The sequence below is a fragment of the Salvelinus alpinus genome, chromosome 16 (assembly GCF_045679555.1).
Source record: "Salvelinus alpinus chromosome 16, SLU_Salpinus.1, whole genome shotgun sequence".
In the NCBI taxonomy this organism is placed as follows: Eukaryota; Metazoa; Chordata; class Actinopteri; order Salmoniformes; family Salmonidae; genus Salvelinus; species Salvelinus alpinus.
This window is the reverse complement of record NC_092101.1, coordinates 47251902-47271212: the sequence shown is the minus strand read 5'-3', so window position 1 is coordinate 47271212 and position 19311 is coordinate 47251902. Positions and strand designations below refer to the sequence as shown.

Genomic DNA, 19311 nt, shown 5'->3' with positions numbered 1-19311 from the left:
AGACTGAGCTGGACAGACAGAGACTGAGCTGGACAGACAGAGACTGAGCTGGACAGACACTGAGCTGGACAGAGACTGAGCTGGACAGACAGAGACTGAGCTGGACAGACAGAGACTGAGCTGGACAGAGACTGAACTGGACAGAGACTGAGCTGGACAGAGACTGAGCTGGACAGAGACTGAGCTGGACAGACAGAGACTGAACTGGACAGAGACTGAGCTGGACAGAGACTGAGCTGGACAGACACTGAGCTGGACAGAGACTGAGCTGGACAGACAGAGACTGAGCTGGACAGACAGAGACTGAGCTGGACAGACAGAGACTGAGCTGGACAGAGACTGAACTGGACAGAGACTGAGCTGGACAGAGACTGAACTGGACAGAGACTGAACTGGACAGAGACTGAACTGGACAGAGACTGAACTGGACAGAGACTGAACTGGACAGAGACTGAGCTGGACAGAGACTGAGCTGGACAGAGACTGAGCTGGACAGAGACTGAGCTGGACAGAGACTGAGCTGGACAGAGACTGAGCTGGACAGAGACTGAGCTGGACAGAGACTGAGCTGGACAGAGACTGAGCTGGACAGAGACTGAGCTGGACAGACACTGAGCTGGACAGACACTGAGCTGGACAGACACTGAGCTGGACAGAGACTGAGCTGGACAGAGACTGAGCTGGACAGACACTGAGCTGGACAGAGACTGAGCTGGACAGAGACTGAGCTGGACAGAGACTGAGCTGGACAGACACTGAACTGGACAGAGACTGAGCTGGACAGACACTGAACTGGACAGACACTGAGCTGGACAGACACTGAGCTGGACAGAGACTGAGCTGGACAGACACTGAGCTGGACAGACACTGAGCTGGACAGACACTGAGCTGGACAGAGACTGAGCTGGACAGACACTGAACTGGACAGACACTGAACTGGACAGACACTGAGCTGGACAGACACTGAGCTGGACAGACACTGAGCTGGACAGAGACTGAGCTGGACAGAGACTGAACTGGACAGAGACTGAGCTGGACAGAGACTGAGCTGGACAGAGACTGAACTGGACAGAGACTGAGCTGGACAGAGACTGAGCTGGACAGACACTGAACTGGACAGAGACTGAGCTGGACAGAGACTGAGCTGGACAGAGACTGAGCTGGATAGAGACTGAACTGGACAGAGACTGAACTGGACAGAGACTGAGCTGGACAGAGACTGAGCTGGACAGACACTGAGCTGGACAGAGACTGAGCTGGACAGAGACTGAGCTGGACAGAGACTGAGCTGGACAGAGACTGAACTGGACAGACACTGAGCTGACAGACAGACACTGAGCTGGACAGACAGACACTGAGCTGGACAGACAGACACTGAACTGGACAGAGACTGAACTGGACAGAGACTGAACTGGACAGAGACTGAGCTGGACAGAGACTGAGCTGGACAGACACTGAGCTGGCCAGACAATGAGCTGGACAGAGACTGAGCTGGCCATTCATCCGATTGGACAACATTTCCCTCACGAAAAACAACATTGAAAAATGTGCAAAACATACTATAAAACTCACTATACATTACAGCATGATTTATGCAGTAGCTTTTCTGTAACAATGTCCAAGAGAGGGAGATTCGATGGCCTGCCAGGTTGTATTCAAGGAGGGTATGTAACCACAGGATATTATCAATAAAAGCATTGATCCAAACTACTGACAGCCTAACCTGGTTTGATCTGAACGCCTTCATTCTCCTTGTTGATCTGTGGTGGGGAAGAACTTGAAACCTCTACTAGAGAACTAGTCATTAGTATTAGATCTCTATCTCTCTCTCTCCCCCCTCCCTCCCTCTCTCTCACTCCTTTCCCCTCACTCTCTCTCACTCCCTCCTCCTCACTCCCTCCCTCCCCCCCACTCTCTCTCCCACCTCCCCCCTCTCTCACTCTCTCACCCCCCCTCCCTCTCTCTCACTCTCTCCCCCTCCCTCTCTCTCCCTCACTCCCACCTCTCTCCCTCCCCCTCTCTCCCTCCCCCTCTCTCTCTCTCTCTCTCTCTCTCTCTCTCTCTCTCTCTCTCGAGCTGACTGTAATCTGAGTAGTATTAGCCCTCCCATCTCTATCCCGCTGCCTGTAGTCTGCCCCTACGCACTGCAGAACACACACTTTCATTTATAGCTGGCCTCCTCCACCTCCTAAGCCTCTCTCCAGCGTCTAGACCCGTACACACAGTGCAGATTCACCATTTATATATATGTGGATATACGGTTCAGTGGTACCTTTTCCCTTTTCTGGAAACTCTACTTTCCAGTAATCTAATGTTTAGTAGCTAATCTAGTGGAACTAAACTTGATGCATTGAACTAATGCATAGGGGGGGGATTGCTTTCTCTAAAATGGTTTTAGTTACATCCAGTGAAAACTCAAGAGAAAATCTATTTTTTTTGCACTCCACAAACCCAGTTAACACTTGTTTGAGCCCAGGGAGAAGCAGTAAGGTCAGGATGAGCCAGGACCACAGTCATATATGTATAACCTGGCCTTCTTAAGACTAGTTGAGTATCTGGAGCATCAGCATTTTTGTGGGTTTGATTACAGGCTCAAAATGGCCAGAAACAAAGAACTTTCTTCTGAAACTCGTCAGTCTATTCTTGTTCTGAGAAATGAAGGCTATTCCATGTGAGAAATTGCCAAGAAACTGAAGATCTCGTACAACGCTGCGTACTACTCCCTTCACAGAACAGCACAAACTGGTCTAACCAGAATAGAAAGAGGCCCCGGTGCACAACTGAGCAAAAGGACAAGTGCATTAGTGTCTAGTTTGAGAAACAGCAAGTCCTCAACTGGCAGCTTCATTAAATAGTACCCGCAAAACACCAGTCTCAATGTCAACAGTGAAGAGGTGACTCCAGGATGCTGGCATTCTAGGCAGAGTTCCTCTGTCCAGTGTCTGTGTTCTTTGGCCCACCTTAATCTTGTATTTGTATTGGCCAGTCTGAGATATGGCTTTTTCTTTGCAACTCTGCCTAGAAGGCCAGCATCCCGGAGTCGCCTCTTCACTGTTGACGTTGAAACTAAAATCAAAAGTCATTGACAACATTAACAATCTACACTGTATTTCTGATCAATTTGATGTTATTTTAATGGACCATTTTTTTTTGCTTTTCTTTCAAAAACAAGGACATTTCTAAGTGACCCCAAACTTTTGAACTGTAGTGTACCTCAGAGGAGCCCAGGACACCGTTCAAGACTGCCCACAAGAAGACCCCTACTCCTCCTTCCTTCAAACTAGTATCCCTCCTCCAGCTAGCCATTTCCCTCCTCCCTCTAGCCATTTCCCTCCTCCCTCTAGCCATTTCCCTCCTCCCTCTAGCCATTTCCCTCCTCCCTCTAGCCATTTCCCTCCTCCCTCTAGCCATTTCCCTCCTCCCTCTAGCCATTTCCCTCCTCCCTCTAGCCATTTCCCTCCTCCCTCTAGCCATTTCCCTCCTCCCTCTAGCCATTTCCCTCCTCCCTCTAGCCATTTCCCTCCTCCCTCTAGCCATTTCCCTCCTCCCTCTAGCCATTTCCCTCTAGCCATTTCCCTCTAGCCATTTCCCTCTAGCCATTTTCCTCTAGCCATTTTCCTCTAGCCATTTTCCTCTAGCCATTTTCCTCTAGCCATTTTCCTCCTCCCTCTAGCAATTTCCCTCCTCCCTCTAGCCATTTCCCTCCTCCCTCTAGCCATTTCCCTCCTCCCTCTAGCCATTTCCCTCCTCCCTCTAGCCATTTCCCTCCTCCCTCTAGCCATTTCCCTCCTCCCTCTAGCCATTTCCCTCCTCCCTCTAGCCATTTCCCTCTAGCCATTTCCCTCTAGCCATTTTCCTCTAGCCATTTTCCTCTAGCCATTTTCCTCCTCCCTCTAGCCATTTCCCTCCTCCCTCTAGCCATTTCCCTCCTCCCTCTAGCCATTTCCCTCCTCCCTCTAGCCATTTCCCTCCTCCCTCTAGCCATTTCCCTCCTCCCTCTAGCCATTTCCCTCCTCCCTCTAGCTATTTCCCTCCTCCAGCTAGCTATTTCCCTCCTCCAGCTAGCTATTTCCCTCCTCCAGCTAGCTATTTCCCTCCTCCAGCTAGCTATTTCCCTAGCTCCCCCTCTAGCTATTTCCCTCCTCCCTCTAGTCATTTCCCTCCTCCAGCTAGCTATTTCCCTCCTCCAGCTAGCTATTTCCCTCCTCCAGCTAGCTATTTCCCTCCACCAGCTAGCTATTTCCCTCCTCCAGCTAGCTATTTCCCTCCTCCAGCTAGCTATTTCCCTCCTCCAGCTAGCTATTTCCCTCCTCCAGCTAGCTATTTCCCTCCTCCAGCTAACTATTTCCCTCCTCCATCTATCTCCTCCTCCATCCCTTTCCCTCCATCCATCTCTTATTCTCTGTCTCTCTTCCACCTCTTCTTCCTCCTATCCTGTCCTGCCAATGGCATTAGAAAGAGGTGTGTGTCTGTTCCTCCCCATAGCGTTGGCAGGAAGTGGAGAACGCCAGACTCAGGAAGTACTGCTGAGAATCAGTGATCTGGCCACAATGCTGAGAGACCAGGACACACACACACACTGGGGAAGAGAAAAGCTCACTGGGACGATAATTACACACACACACTGGACACCATGGAGCACACACGCTGTTGCTCACACACACCTCTGAGTAGACAGGAGGTGCCACTCAGGGGAAGGGAACAAATTTAGCCTGTCACACCTAGACACACTGTGGGAGGGGTAGGAGTCACGACACACAGCTCTCCTGTCCCACGACACACAGCTCTCCTGTCCCATGACACACAGCTCTCCTGTCCCATGACACACAGCTCTCCTGTCCCACGACACACAGCCCTCCTGTCCCACGACACACATACCTCCTGTCCCACGACACACAGCCATCCTGTCCCACGACACACATTCCTCCTGTCCCACGACACACAGCCATCCTGTCCCACGACACACAGCTCTCCTGTCCCACGACACACAGCTCTCCTGTCCCACGACACACAGTCCTCCTGTCCCACGACACACAGCCATCCTGTCCCACGACACACAGCCCTCCTGTCCCACGACACACAGCCGTCCTGTCCCACGACACACAGCTCTCCTGTCCCACGACACACATTCCTCCTGTCCCATGACACACAGCCCTCCTGCCCCACGACACACAGCTCTCCTGTCCCACGACACACAGCCATCCTGTCCCACGACACACAGCCCTCCTGTCCCACGACACACAGTCCTCCTGTCCCACGACACACAGCCATCCTGTCCCACGACACACAGCTCTCCTGTCCCACGACACACAGCTCTCCTGTCCCACGACACACAGTCCTCCTGTCCCACGACACACAGCCATCCTGTCCCACGACACACAGCCCTCCTGTCCCACGACACACAGCCGTCCTGTCCCACGACACACAGCTCTCCTGTCCCACGACACACATTCCTCCTGTCCCATGACACACAGCCCTCCTGCCCCACGACACACAGCTCTCCTGTCCCACGACACACAGCCATCCTGTCCCACGACACACAGCCCTCCTGTCCCACGACACACAGTCCTCCTGTCCCACGACACACAGCCCTCCTGTCCCACGACACACAGTCCTCCTGTCCCACGACACACAGTCCTCCTGTCCCACGACACACAGCTCTCCTGTCCCACGACACACAGCTCTCCTGTCCCACGACACACAGTCCTCCTGTCCCACGACACACAGCCATCCTGTCCCACGACACACAGCTCTCCTGTCCCACGACACACAGCCCTCCTGTCCCACGACACACATTCCTCCTGTCCCACGACACACATTCCTCATGTCCCATGACACACAGTCCTCCTGTCCCACGACACACAGCCCTCCTGTCCCACGACACACAGTCCTCTTGTCCCACGACACACAGCCCTCCTGTCCCACGACACACAGCCCTCCTGTCCCACGACACACAGCCCTCCTGTCCCACGACACACAGTCCTCCTGTCCCACGACACACAGCTCTCCTGTCCCACGACACACAGCCCTCCTGTCCCACGACACACAGTCCTCCTGTCCCACGACACACAGCTCTCCTGTCCCACGACACACAGCCTTCCTGTCCCACGACACACAGCCCTCCTGTCCCACGACACACAGTCCTCCTGTCCCACGACACACAGTCCTCCTGTCCCACGACACACAGCTTTCCTGTCCCACGACACACAGCCCTCCTGTCCCACGACACACAGCCCTCCTGTCCCACGACACACAGCCCTCCTGTCCCACGACACACAGCTCTCCTGTCCCATGACACACAGCTCTCCTGTCCCACGACACACAGCTCTCCTGTCCCATGACACACAGCCCTCCTGTCCCACGACACACAGCTCTCCTGTCCCACGACACACATTCCTCCTGTCCCATGACACACAGCTCTCCTGTCCCATGACACACAGCTCTCCTGTCCCACGACACACAGCTCTCCTGTCCCACGACACACAGCCCTCCTGTCCCACGACACACAGCCCTCCTGTCCCACGACACACAGCTCTCCTGTCCCACGACACACATTCCTCCTGTCCCATGACACACAGCTCTCCTGTCCCACGACACACAGCCCTCCTGTCCCACGACACACAGCCCTCCTGTCCCACGACACACAGCTCTCCTGTCCCACGACACACATTCCTCCTGTCCCATGACACACAGCTCTCCTGTCCCACGACACACAGCTCTCCTGTCCCACGACACACAGCCCTCCTGTCCCATGACACACAGCTCTCCTGTCCCATGACACACAGCTCTCCTGTCCCACGACACACAGCCCTCCTGTCCCACGACACACAGTCCTCCTGTCCCACGACACACAGCTCTCCTGTCCCATGACACACAGCTCTCCTGTCCCACGACACACAGTCCTCCTGTCCCACGACACACAGCTCTCCTGTCCCACGACACACAGCTCTCCTGTCCCACGACACACAGCCCTCCTGTCCCACGACACACAGTCCTCCTGTCCCACGACACACAGCTCTCCTGTCCCATGACACACAGCTCTCCTGTCCCACGACACACATTCCTCCTGTCCCACGACACACAGCCCTCCTGTCCCACGACACACAGTCCTCCTGTCCCACGACACACAGTCCTCCTGTCCCATGACACACAGCTCCTCTGTCCCACGACACACAGTCCTCCTGTCCCACGACACACAGCTCTCCTGTCCCACGACACACAGCTCTCCTGTCCCACGACTAGGGTTGCAAAGGGTCGGTAATTTTGCTTAAATTCATCAAATAAAGTTAGCTTATAACAGTTAACCTTTTTTGGTGGATACACATAAGGGAATTCTAGGTCTTGTGACATATTTTGGTTAAACTATCCCTAATTCAATGGAATTGCAACCCTCTGCATTCTTCCATTACATGTACAGCTGATTCTCAAGATCTTGCACACTAATGAGATGCTATTGAGCCCACACTACTACACTGTCTGAGCCAAGGACTACATGCTTTCTGGTAAGTTTTGATTACAATACTGGGTGGGGTGAATATATCTTATATGACATGATTTCTTGTTAACTAGTAAATAGTAGCCTACACCAAAGTGTGTTTAAGTCATTTCTAACTTGTTAACAATTGCTGCTAGTTAGTTTTTGCTACCATGTGGGTTTTAGCTTGCTTCAGCTTGCTAACTGAGGAGTGTTAATTGACATGTGTCCAATTTTTAAATATTTATCTTACAAAGGAGTTGTTTAATCTAACTGCTTAACTATTTATCTGTACATGGAATTGTATGTTTTTTTTTTTTACTCATTTAAAAAAAAAAAAAAGGAAAATCGGAAAATGCCGTGGGCACTATCGGATGTGTGGAGACATTTCACTGCAGCTAATGTAGAAGGAAAAGCTGTGTACATTTGCAAATACTGTGCCAAATCATATGTGAAGAATGCAACAAAGATGCAGAATCATCTGGCCAAGTGCATAAAGTTCCTTCAGCGCTCACAACAAGTAACCTCTGACAAAAGTCCCTCTACTTCTACTCGAGGTAAAAATGATGAATCAGACACCTTATTGATAGCAACAGCTCATGGACCTCCTGGAATCAGAAGTTATTTTGACTCAATGGAGGAATGTGTATGCAACTGGTTCACCTCTGATGCTCACAGGCAATGTGTATTGGAAGAGATTTCTGAATGTTCTTCTCCCAGCATACACCCCTCCAACCAGACATGCTTTATCTACTCATTTGCTGGATACAGAGTTCAAGTGAAGGTCAAGCAAATCATAGAGAAAGCAGACTGTATTGCAATCATCTCTGATGGGTGGTCAAATGTTCGTGGGCAAGGAATAATTAACTACATCATCTCCAACCGCTCAACCAGTATTCTGCAAGAGCACAGACAAAGGCAAACAGACACACCGGTCTCTACATAGCAGAGGAGCTGAAGGCAGTCATCAATGACCTTGGACCACAGAAGGTATTTGCACTGGTGACAGACAATACTGCAAGGTCTGAAGTGGAGGAGTCCTACCCTCACATCATACCCATTGTCTGTGCTGCTCATGCATTGAATCTGCTCCTCAAGGACATCATGGCACTGAAAACAATGGATACTCTACAAGAGAGCCAAGGATATGGTTAGGTTTGTGAAGGGTCATCAAGTTATAGCAGAGTTCTGTAAGATTCTCCTACATGTCCAGAGGAAAACTACAAACAATGCATGCAGGGCAGAATTAGGCCAATATCCACTAATAATGAAACATTTAAAAAAGAGAAAATCAGTTTTGGAAACATCTAAAATACAGTGATATCATTACCATATCATATCATTACCAAGCCCTGCAATGCCAAGAGCTGAGCAAAGAAAAGAGTCCCCTCATCCAGCTGGTCCTGGGGCTGAGTTCACTAACCTGTTCTACTAACACACTGAAGCCTCAGTCCCCTCATCCAGCTGGTCCTGGGGCTGAGTTCACTAACCTGTTCTACTAACACACTGAAGCCTCAGTCCCCTCATCCAGCTGGTCCTGGGGCTGAGTTCACTAACCTGTTCTACTAACACACTGAAGCCTCAGTCCCCTCATCCAGCTGGTCCTGGGGCTGAGTTCACTAACCTGTTCTACTAACACACTGAAGCCTCAGTCCCCTCATCCAGCTGGTCCTGGGGCTGAGTTCACTAACCTGTTCTACTAACACACTGAAGCCTCAGGACCAGAACATCCAATCAATCAGAATACAACAAACTACAACACAGTCAAAACAAAACTACATTGCTTATTGGGAAACACAAACACAAAGCAAAATGCAGTGCTATCTGGCCCTAAATGGACAGTACACCGTGGCTAAATATTTGACCATGGTTACTGATCAAAAACTTTGAAAAACCTTGACAAAGTACAGGCTCACTGAGCACAGCTTTGCCATTGAGAAGGGTCGACACAGGAAAACCTGGCTCCCTGTAGAGGAAAGGCTGTGCAACCACTGCACCACAGCAGAACCTGAGACAGAGCTGCATTTCCTGGCAAAATGTAAAAAATATAATACAATTAGAGTGTCATTTCCCCAAATTTGAAACCCTTATTCAAGGTTTCAAAGACCTCTCTGATGAGGATCGGCTACCCGTCCTGTTGGGGGAGGACGCAGAGAGCTGTGGGTTGGCAGCGCACTACATTGCTGCCTGCCATAAGTTGAGGGACAGTGTCTGACAGACCAATCAACCTGCACATGTACTCTACTGTATAAGCGAGACAGGGAAAGAGATGGAGAAAGAGAGAGAGATGAGAGAGAGCGAGAGATGGAGAGTGAGCGAGAGAGATGGAGAGTGAGCGAGAGAGAGATGGGGAGAGAGAGAAAGGGAGAGAGAGAGAGAGATGGGGAGAGAGAGAGATGGGGAGAGAGAGAGATGGGGAGAGAGAGAGATGGGGACAGAGAGAGATGGGGAGAGAGAGAGATGGGGAGAGAGAGAGATGAGAGAGAGAGAGAGAGAGAGAAAGGGAGAAAGAAAGGGAGAGAAAGATGGGGAGAGAGAAAGGGAGAGAGAGAGATGGGGAGAGAGAGAAAGGGAGAGAGAGAAAGGGAGAGAGAGTTAACTGTTCATTTTTATCGTTTATTTCACTTTTGTTTAGTATCTATTTCACTTGCTTTGGCAACATTAACATATGTTTCCCATGCCAATAGAGCCCTTAAATTGAAATTGAGAGAGAGGGAGAAAATAAGTAGGGTAATGGTAGTTTAATGAGGCCTGGTCAAGGTTGAACCTCTGGTCAGGGCCAAAACTGACAATCACCAAAGCCCTCTAAAAGCCCTCTAAAAGCCCTCTGACTCTGAAGGGCTGAAACAAGTGTGAACAGACCACACACACGAAAGGGTAATGATATGCAGAGCAAACAGACCACACACACAGAGGTGAGAGACTTGACCTGAGCTGAGATACCATAGACCAATCGAATATCAGCATGCCGTGTCTCTAACCCATTCCGTAAGTGAAGGCCGAAGAGCGTTAATGAGAAGCCAGTGAGCGGCAGGTAGCACATAACCCCTTGTTACGAGTCCTGTAGTTGGACTGAGATGAAAGTCTTTACTGTCAGGTAGTTCCAGGTAGTTTTACTGTCCTTTAGTTCTTCTGCAAACAAACACATCTCACTCATATCATTAAGATCTCTCTCTCTCTCTCTCTGTGTGCAATGTTTCTCACTGCTGCCAGGGAGGACCACTCTCACCCCATGTTAGAGGGTTCTGTTGCCATGACATCAGAGTACATCAGTGTGTGTAACCTGTCTACCAGAGCTGTGACCTCCTCTACCCTGGAGGACGCAGCACAGATCACACTCACATCAGCCTCCATTAAAGTGGGCTTTCACGCTTTCTCTACGTCCGTATTTTGTTTGAACCTGTACATAACCAGGACAGTAGCCATGAGACACAGAGCGTATTATACAAGGAGGCAGGAGCAGTCAGTTCACCACGACAACACGCATGTGTATCTCTCTCAATCAGTCCGCCTGAGTCCGTTCTCAGATCTACATTACTATAGTGGTATCATGTCTCACCCTCTGGTCTGTTCTATAGTGGTATCATGTCTCACCCTCTGGTCTGTTCTATAGTGTTATCATGTCTCACCCTCTGGTCTGTTCTATAGTGTTATCATGTCTCACCCTCTGGCCTGTTCTATAGTGGTATCATGTCTCACCCTCTGGTCTGTTCTATAGTGGTATCATGTCTCACCCTCTGGCCTGTTCTATAGTGGTATCATGTCTCACCCTCTGGTCTGTTCTATAGTGTTATCATGTCTCACCCTCTGGTCTGTTCTATAGTGGTATCATGTCTCACCCTCTGGCCTGTTCTATAGTGTTATCATGTCTCACCCTCTGGTCTGTTCTATAGTGTTATCATGTCTCACCCTCTGGCCTGTACTGGTCTGTTCTATAGTGTTATCATGTCTCACCCTCTGGCCTGTTCTATAGTGTTATCATGTCTCACCCTCTGGTCTGTTCTATAGTGTTATCATGTCTCACCCTCTGGCCTGTTCTATAGTGTTATCATGTCTCACCCTCTGGTCTGTTCTATAGTGTTATCATGTCTCACCCTCTGGTCTGTTCTATAGTGTTATCATGTCTCACCCTCTGGTCTGTTCTATAGTGTTATCATGTCTCACCCTCTGGTCTGTTCTATAGTGTTATCATGTCTCACCCTCTGGTCTGTTCTATAGTGTTATCATGTCTCACCCTCTGGCCTGTTCTATAGTGTTATCATGTCTCACCCTCTGGTCTGTTCTATAGTGGTATCATGTCTCACCCTCTGGTCTGTTCTATAGTGTTATCATGTCTCACCCTCTGGTCTGTTCTATAGTGTTATCATGTCTCACCCTCTGGCCTGTTCTATAGTGTTATCATGTCTCACCCTCTGGCCTGTTCTATAGTGTTATCATGTCTCACCCTCTGGCCTGTTCTATAGTGTTATCATGTCTCACCCTCTGGCCTGTTCTATAGTGGTATCATGTCTCACCCTCTGGCCTGTTCTATAGTGTTATCATGTCTCACCCTCTGGCCTGTTCTATAGTGTTATCATGTCTCACCCTCTGGCCTGTTCTATAGTGTTATCATGTTTCACCCTCTGGCCTGTTCTATAGTGTTATCATGTCTCACCCTCTGGCCTGTTCTATAGTGGTATCATGTCTCACCCTCTGGCCTGTTCTATAGTGTTATCATGTCTCACCCTCTGGTCTGTTCTATAGTGTTATCATGTCTCACCCTCTGGCCTGTACTGGCCTGTGATGGTAACCGTCTGTCCAGCATTCTTCAGAGCTGCAGCAGCCTGCTCATGGGTTGCACTGCGCAGGTCGACCCCATTCACCTGCAACACACACACGGTCAACACAGAACCACACAGGAGTTTGACCAGTGATCAGCAGATGACCAGAGAGACCCAAGGCATGTCAATGGAGAACTAGTCAATCTAACCTCGTCAATAAAACTCACGAATCACAAGCAATCAATACGAGGCTAACCCGGTTTCGGTGTGTGTGCGTATGCGTGTGTGCACGTGTACGTGTGTGTACGTGTGTGTGCGTGTGTGTGTGTGTATGTGTGTGTGTGTGTGTGTGTGTGTGTGTATGTGTGTGTGTATGTGTGTGTGTGTGTGTGTGCGCGTGTTCTTACTGAGATGATGCGGTCTCCTTTGCGAAGCTCTCCACAGAGGTCAGCAGGTCCACCAGCCAGGATGAAGGAGATAAAGATCCCTTCTCCATCCTCTCCTCCTACGATGTTAAAACCCAGGCCTGTAGAACCACGGTGTAACACCACCTTCCTGGGCTCCCTGGAACACACACAATATATACACACATTATAAATATATACACTATTATATACACACAATATATACACACACATTATAAATATATACACTATTATATACACATATATATATATATATATATATATATATACACACACATTATAAATATATACACTATTATATACATATATATATACACACACATTATAAATATATACACTATTATATACATATACACACATTATAAATATATACACTATTATATACACACACACACAATATATACACACACATTATAAATATATACACTATTATATACACATATATATATATATACACACACATTATAAATATATACACTATTATATACATATATATATACAAACACATAAATATATACACTATTATATACATATATATACACACACACATTATAAATGTATACACTATTATATACACACATATATACATACTATTATACATATACTCACACACACATTATAAATATATACACTATTATATACATATATATACACACATTATAAATATATACACTATTATATACACACATATATACATACTATTATACATATACTCACACACACATTATAAATATATACACTATTATATACATATATATACACACACACATTATAAATATATACACTATTATATACATATATATACATATATATATGCATATATAAATATATACACACACATATATACACACTATTATACATATATATATATATTTATACACACACACAATATATATATATACACACACATCATAAATGTATACACTATTATATACATATATACACATATATATATATATATATATATATATATACACAAACACACATTATAAATATATACACTAGTATATACAGTGGGGAGAACAAGTATTTGATACACTGCCGATTTTGCAGATTTTCCTACTTAAAAAGCATGTAGAGGTCTGTAATTTTTATCATAGGTACACTTCAACTGTGAGAGACGGACATCTACAAACAAAATCCAGAAACATCACATTGTATGATTTTTACAGTAATTAATTTGCATATTTATTGCATGACATAAGTATTTGATACATCAGAAAAGCAGAACTTAATATTTGGTACAGAATCCTATGTTTGCAATTACAGAGATCATACGTTTCCTGTAGTTCTTGACCAGGTTTGCACACACTGCAGCAGGGATTTTGGCCCACTCCTCCATACAGACCTTCTCCAGATCCTTCAGGTTTCGGGGCTGTCGCTGGGCAATACGGACTTTCAGCTCCCTCCAAAGATTTTCTATTGGGTTCAGGTCTGGAGACTGGCTAGGCCACTCCAGGACCTTGAGATACTTCTTACGGAGCCACTCCTTAGTTGCCCTGGCTGTGTGTTTCGGGTCGTTGTCATGCTGGAAGACCCAGCCACGACCCATCATCAATGCTCTTACTGAGGGAAGGAGGTTGTTGGCTAAGATCTCGCAATACATGGCCCCATCCATCCTCCCCTCAATACGGTGCAGTCGTCCTGTCCCCTTTGCAGAAAAGCATCCCCAAAGAATGATGTTTCCACCTCCATGCTTCACGGTTGGGATGGTGTTCTTGGGGTTGTACTCATCCTTCTTCTTCCTCCAAACACGGCGAGTGGAGTTTAGACCAAAAAGCTCTATTTTTGAATCATCAGACCACATGACCTTCTCCCATTCCTCCTCTGGATCATCCAGATGGTCATTGGCAAACTTCAGACGGGCCTGGACATGCGCCTGCTTGAGCAGGGGGACCTTGTGTGCGCTGCAGGATTTTAATCCATGATGGCGTAGTGTGTTACTAATGGTTTTCTTTGAGACTGTGGTCCCAGCTCTCTTCAGGTCATTGACCAGGTCCTGCCGTGTAGTTCTGGGCTGATCCCTCACCTTCCTCATGATCATTGATGCCCCACGAGGTGAGATCTTGCATGGAGCCCCAGACCGAGGGTGATTGACCATCATCTTGAACTTCTTCTATTTTCTTCTATTTTCTAATAATTGCGCCAACAGTTGTTGCCTTCTCACCAAGCTGCTTGCCTATTGTCCTGTAGCCCATCCCAGCCTTGTGCAGGTCTACAATTTTATCCCTGATGTCCTTACACAGCTCTCTGGTCTTGGCCATTGTGGAGAGGTTGGAGTCTGTTTGATTGAGTGTGTGGACAGGTGTCTTTTATACAGGTAACGAGTTCAAACAGGTGCAGTTAATACAGGTAATGAGTGGAGAACAGGAGGGCTTCTTAAAGAAAAGCTAACAGGTCTGTGAGAGCCGGAATTCTTACTGGTTGGTAGGTGATCAAATACTATATGTACATGCAATAAACATTGCAAATGATATATACTTAATAAATACATACATATGTACGCATTATTCTGGATTTTTGTATTTATATTCACGTCTCTCACAGTATGATAGTGTACACTATGATAAAAAATTACAGACCTCTACATGCTTTGTAAGTAGGAAAACCTGCAAAATCGGCAGTGTATCAAATACTTGTTCTCCCCACTGTACATACACACACTATTATACAGGTACATAAATATATACACATACATATATACACTATTATACACATGCATATATACACACTATTATACACATAGATATATACACACACACACACATTATAAATATATACACTAATTTACACACTATTATACAAATACATATCTCGCATGGAATAGCCTTCATTTCTCAGAACAAGAATAGACTGACGATTTTCAGAAGAAAGGACTTTGTTTCTGGACATTTTGAGCCTGTAATCGAACCCACAAATGCTGATACTCCAGATACTCAACTAGTCTAAAGGACAGTTGTATTGCTTCTTTAATCAGGACAACAGTTTTCAGCTGTGCTAACATAATTGCAAAAGGGTTTTCTAACAATCAATTAGCCTTTTAAAATTATAAACTTGGATTATCTAACACAACGTGCCATTGGAACACAGGAGTGATGGTTGTTGATAATGGGCCTCTGTACGCCTATGTATAGTCCATAAAAAAATCTGCCGTTTCCAGCTACAAAATGAATTTACCACATTAACAATGTCTACACTGTATTTCTGATCAATTTGCTGTTATTTTAAATGGATAAAAATGTTATTTTCTTTCAAAAACAAGGACATTTCTAAGTGACCCAAACTTTTGAACGGTAGTATATACACTATTATACACACCATTATACACATAACACATACACTATCACACACACCATTATACACATAACACATACACTATCACACACACCATTATACACATAACACATACACTATCACACACACCATTATACACATAACACATACACTATCACACACACACACCATTATACACATAACACATACACTATCACACACACACACACCATTATACACATAACACACACACACACACACACACACACACACACACACACACACACACACACACACACACACACACACACACACACACACACACACACACACACACTGTTACACACTGACACAGACACAGTTAAAGCCCAGCCTAAGGCTTCCTGAAACACACACAGAACCAAAAAGGTGAAGTTTAGTTCCTCCAGTCCTATTATTGGAAGTAGCGTTCTCTCTAGTGGTGATCATGGACATTTCTGTTTGGTTGAATTGTTCAGAAAGGCTGCATTGGCATGGCGCTGCCAGCAGAGGGCACTGCCACACAGTCATTATGTTCAGCACCTTAACTTCCACTATCCCCCAGTCCGCTTCACTCTATATTACGACACTAACATCTCAACACTAGAATATCATTTAGACTCTGATATTAATCATTAGATAGATGGTATTCAATATCAATAAGATTATATAACACAGGGACAACATAATCCAGGGGAGAATGGCATGCCAGCTTCCCTGCAAGATATAGCCTCTCTATACACAATGAGAGAATGGACATGACAACTGGATGTGGTGTGAGGGACGGATCTGAAAGCTTATCAGATTTATTTCAAATGAAATTCAGCTATTGGCCCAGTCCTGGTGTACACGCGAGGTGCGGATGGCGGTGTGACGCGGGTTTTGGTAACCGCTGTGACGGTTGTTGGGTGATGCAGTTCCGCTGGGTCCCGGCCTTAAATCCCTCCAATAAAGTGGATTAAATATGGTAGAATTGAGACCTGAGGCTACATCGCTGTATACCCATACAACTCTATCACCCCGCCGTGGCACTGCCCGCCATCTGCCCCGCTGCCCGATTCACTCACTGTCTCTTAATGCCACACACACACACAGTCGCGCACACACACACACACACACAGACGCACACACAGTCACACTAACACACCAATGAATGTTGAGTTAAACAAACCATACTCAACGTACGATTACTTTTTAAACATTCCACCCAAAAAATTAAAGTAGCCAGACATACAGAAATAGTCCATCTCTCTCTGTCCCTAGCTATCCATCTCTCTCTGTCCCTCTCTCTCTGTCCCTAGCTATCCATCTCTCTCTGTCCCTAGCTATCCATCTCTCTCTGTCCCTAGCTATCCATCTCTCTCTGTCCCTAGCTATCCATCTCCCTCTGTCCCTAGCTATCCATCTCCCTCTGTCCCTCTCCCTCTCCCTCTGTCCCTAGCTATCCATCTCCCTCTGTCCCTCTCTCTCTCTGTCCCTAGCTATCCATCTCCCTCTGTCCCTCCCTCTGTCCCTCTCTCTGTCCCTCTCTCTGTCCCTCCCTCTGTCCCTAGCTATCCATCTCCCTCTGTCCCTCTCCCTCTGTCCCTAGCTATCCATCTCCCTCTGTCCCTCTCTCTCTGTCCCTCTCTCTCTGTCCCTAGCTATCCATCTCCCTCTGTCCCTCCCTCTGTCCCTCTCTCTGTCCCTCTCTCTGTCCCTCCCTCTGTCCCTAGCTATCCATCTCCCTCTGTCCCTCTCCCTCTGTCCCTAGCTATCCATCTCCCTCTGTCCCTCCCTCTGTCCCTAGCTATCCATCTCCCTCTGTCCCTCTCCCTCTGTCCCTAGCTATCCATCTCCCTCTGTCCCTCTCTCTCTGTCCCTAGCTATCCATCTCCCTCTGTCCCTCCCTCTGTCCCTAGCTATCCATCTCCCTCTGTCCCTCTCCCTCTGTCCCTAGCTATCAATCTCCCTCTGTCCCTAGCTATCCATCTCCCTCTGTCCCTCTCCCTCTGTCCCTAGCTATCCATCTCCCTCTGTCCCTCTCTCTCTGTCCCTAGCTATCAATCTCCCTCTGTCCCTCTCTCTGTCCCTCTCTCTGTCCCTCTCTCTGTCCCTAGCTATCCATCTCTCTCTGTCCCTCCCCAAAACAGTGGATTTTCTCTGAGGCTTTCATACAGCCTGTCTGAATGTCAACTAAGAACAAACCTGCTGCCTCTTTCTGTCTCCGCTTTCTTTCTCATTTCATGGCTCACAGCAACAGGAAGCGTGGACAGGGAGCAAAGCAGAGTGACAAGACATTTGGCAGCGCGCCTCAAGAGTGCGTGTTTGTGTTCGTCTGCATGTGTGTGTGTGTAGAATGGGAAAAAAATAAGGATCTATTAATCCTATTTAGTGTCTGCCTCTGTCTGTAAGATGAAATGGATGTGTTGGTTGAAGGCTGAGAGACTGAGAGGTGGACTGTTGTGGTCAGGCAGTCTGTTCCCACTGATGACAGCACTGTATATCTCTGGCTGAGGCAGGACTGAACTGCCCAAGGTGACCAGAGCTTAGCCATGCTCTCAATCTTTCTCCCTCCCCATATTTCTCTCTCTCCCTCCCCATCTTTCTCGCTCTCCCTCCCCATCTTTCTCGCTCTCCCTCCCCATCTTTCTCGCTCTCCCTCCCCATCTTTCTCGCTCTCCCTCCCCATCTTTCTCGCTCTCCCTCCCATCTTTCTCGCTCTCCCTCCCCATCTTTCTCCATCTTTCTCTCCCTCTCTTCATCAGTCTCACCTCCCAGACATATCTCCCCAGGTTACACAGCTGGCCTCTCATTAGCTTCAAAACCATTCATCGTTCATAACTTCATCTGCCAGCTCCAGCAACAGAGAGAGGGCAGAAAGAGAGAGAGAGGGGCATAGAGAGGGAGAAGAGAGAGGGAGAAGAGAGAGGGGCATAGAGGGAGAAGAGAGAGGGGAAGAGAGAGGGGCATAGAGGGAGAAGAGAGAGGGGAGAGGGGAAAGAGAGGGAGAAGAGAGGGGAAAGAACATGAGTGGGAGAAAAAAGAAAGGGGTGGATAGCTGAAGACCTACAGAGAGAGGGATGGTGGATGAGGAGGAAGATGTGGAGGTGGAAGATAAAGAGGAAGATGAGGAAGATAAAATGGAGAAGGATGAGGAGGAGAGGGAAGATAAAGAGGAGGAGGAAGAGGAGAGGGAAGATAAAGAGGAGGAGGAAGAGGAGAGGGAAGATAAAGAGGAGGAGGAAGATAAAGAGGAGGCAGATAATGAGGAGGAAGATGACAGAGGAAGAAGAGGAAGAGGAGGAAAAAAGAGGAAGAGGATAATGTGGAGGAAGAGGAAGGAGATACAGCACCATAACGCAGATTAAGCGGAGGAGAT

The 19311-nt window shown here is 47.4% G+C and overlaps 1 protein-coding gene across 14 annotated transcripts in view; it reads right to left on the bottom strand.

Annotated features, from left to right (window-relative positions):
* The window catches only part of LOC139541722 (disks large homolog 1-like), a 269358-nt gene that overhangs the window by 58704 nt on the left and 191343 nt on the right, over positions 1 to 19311 (bottom strand). For all 14 annotated transcript variants that reach the window (XM_071346676.1, XM_071346677.1, XM_071346678.1 and 11 more), the window contains 2 exons: positions 12642 to 12798; positions 12234 to 12336 (listed from right to left, as the gene is read on the bottom strand). In XM_071346676.1, coding sequence (XP_071202777.1) covers positions 12234 to 12336; positions 12642 to 12798 — 260 coding nt within the window. The remainder of the gene's footprint in view (positions 1 to 12233; positions 12337 to 12641; positions 12799 to 19311) is intronic.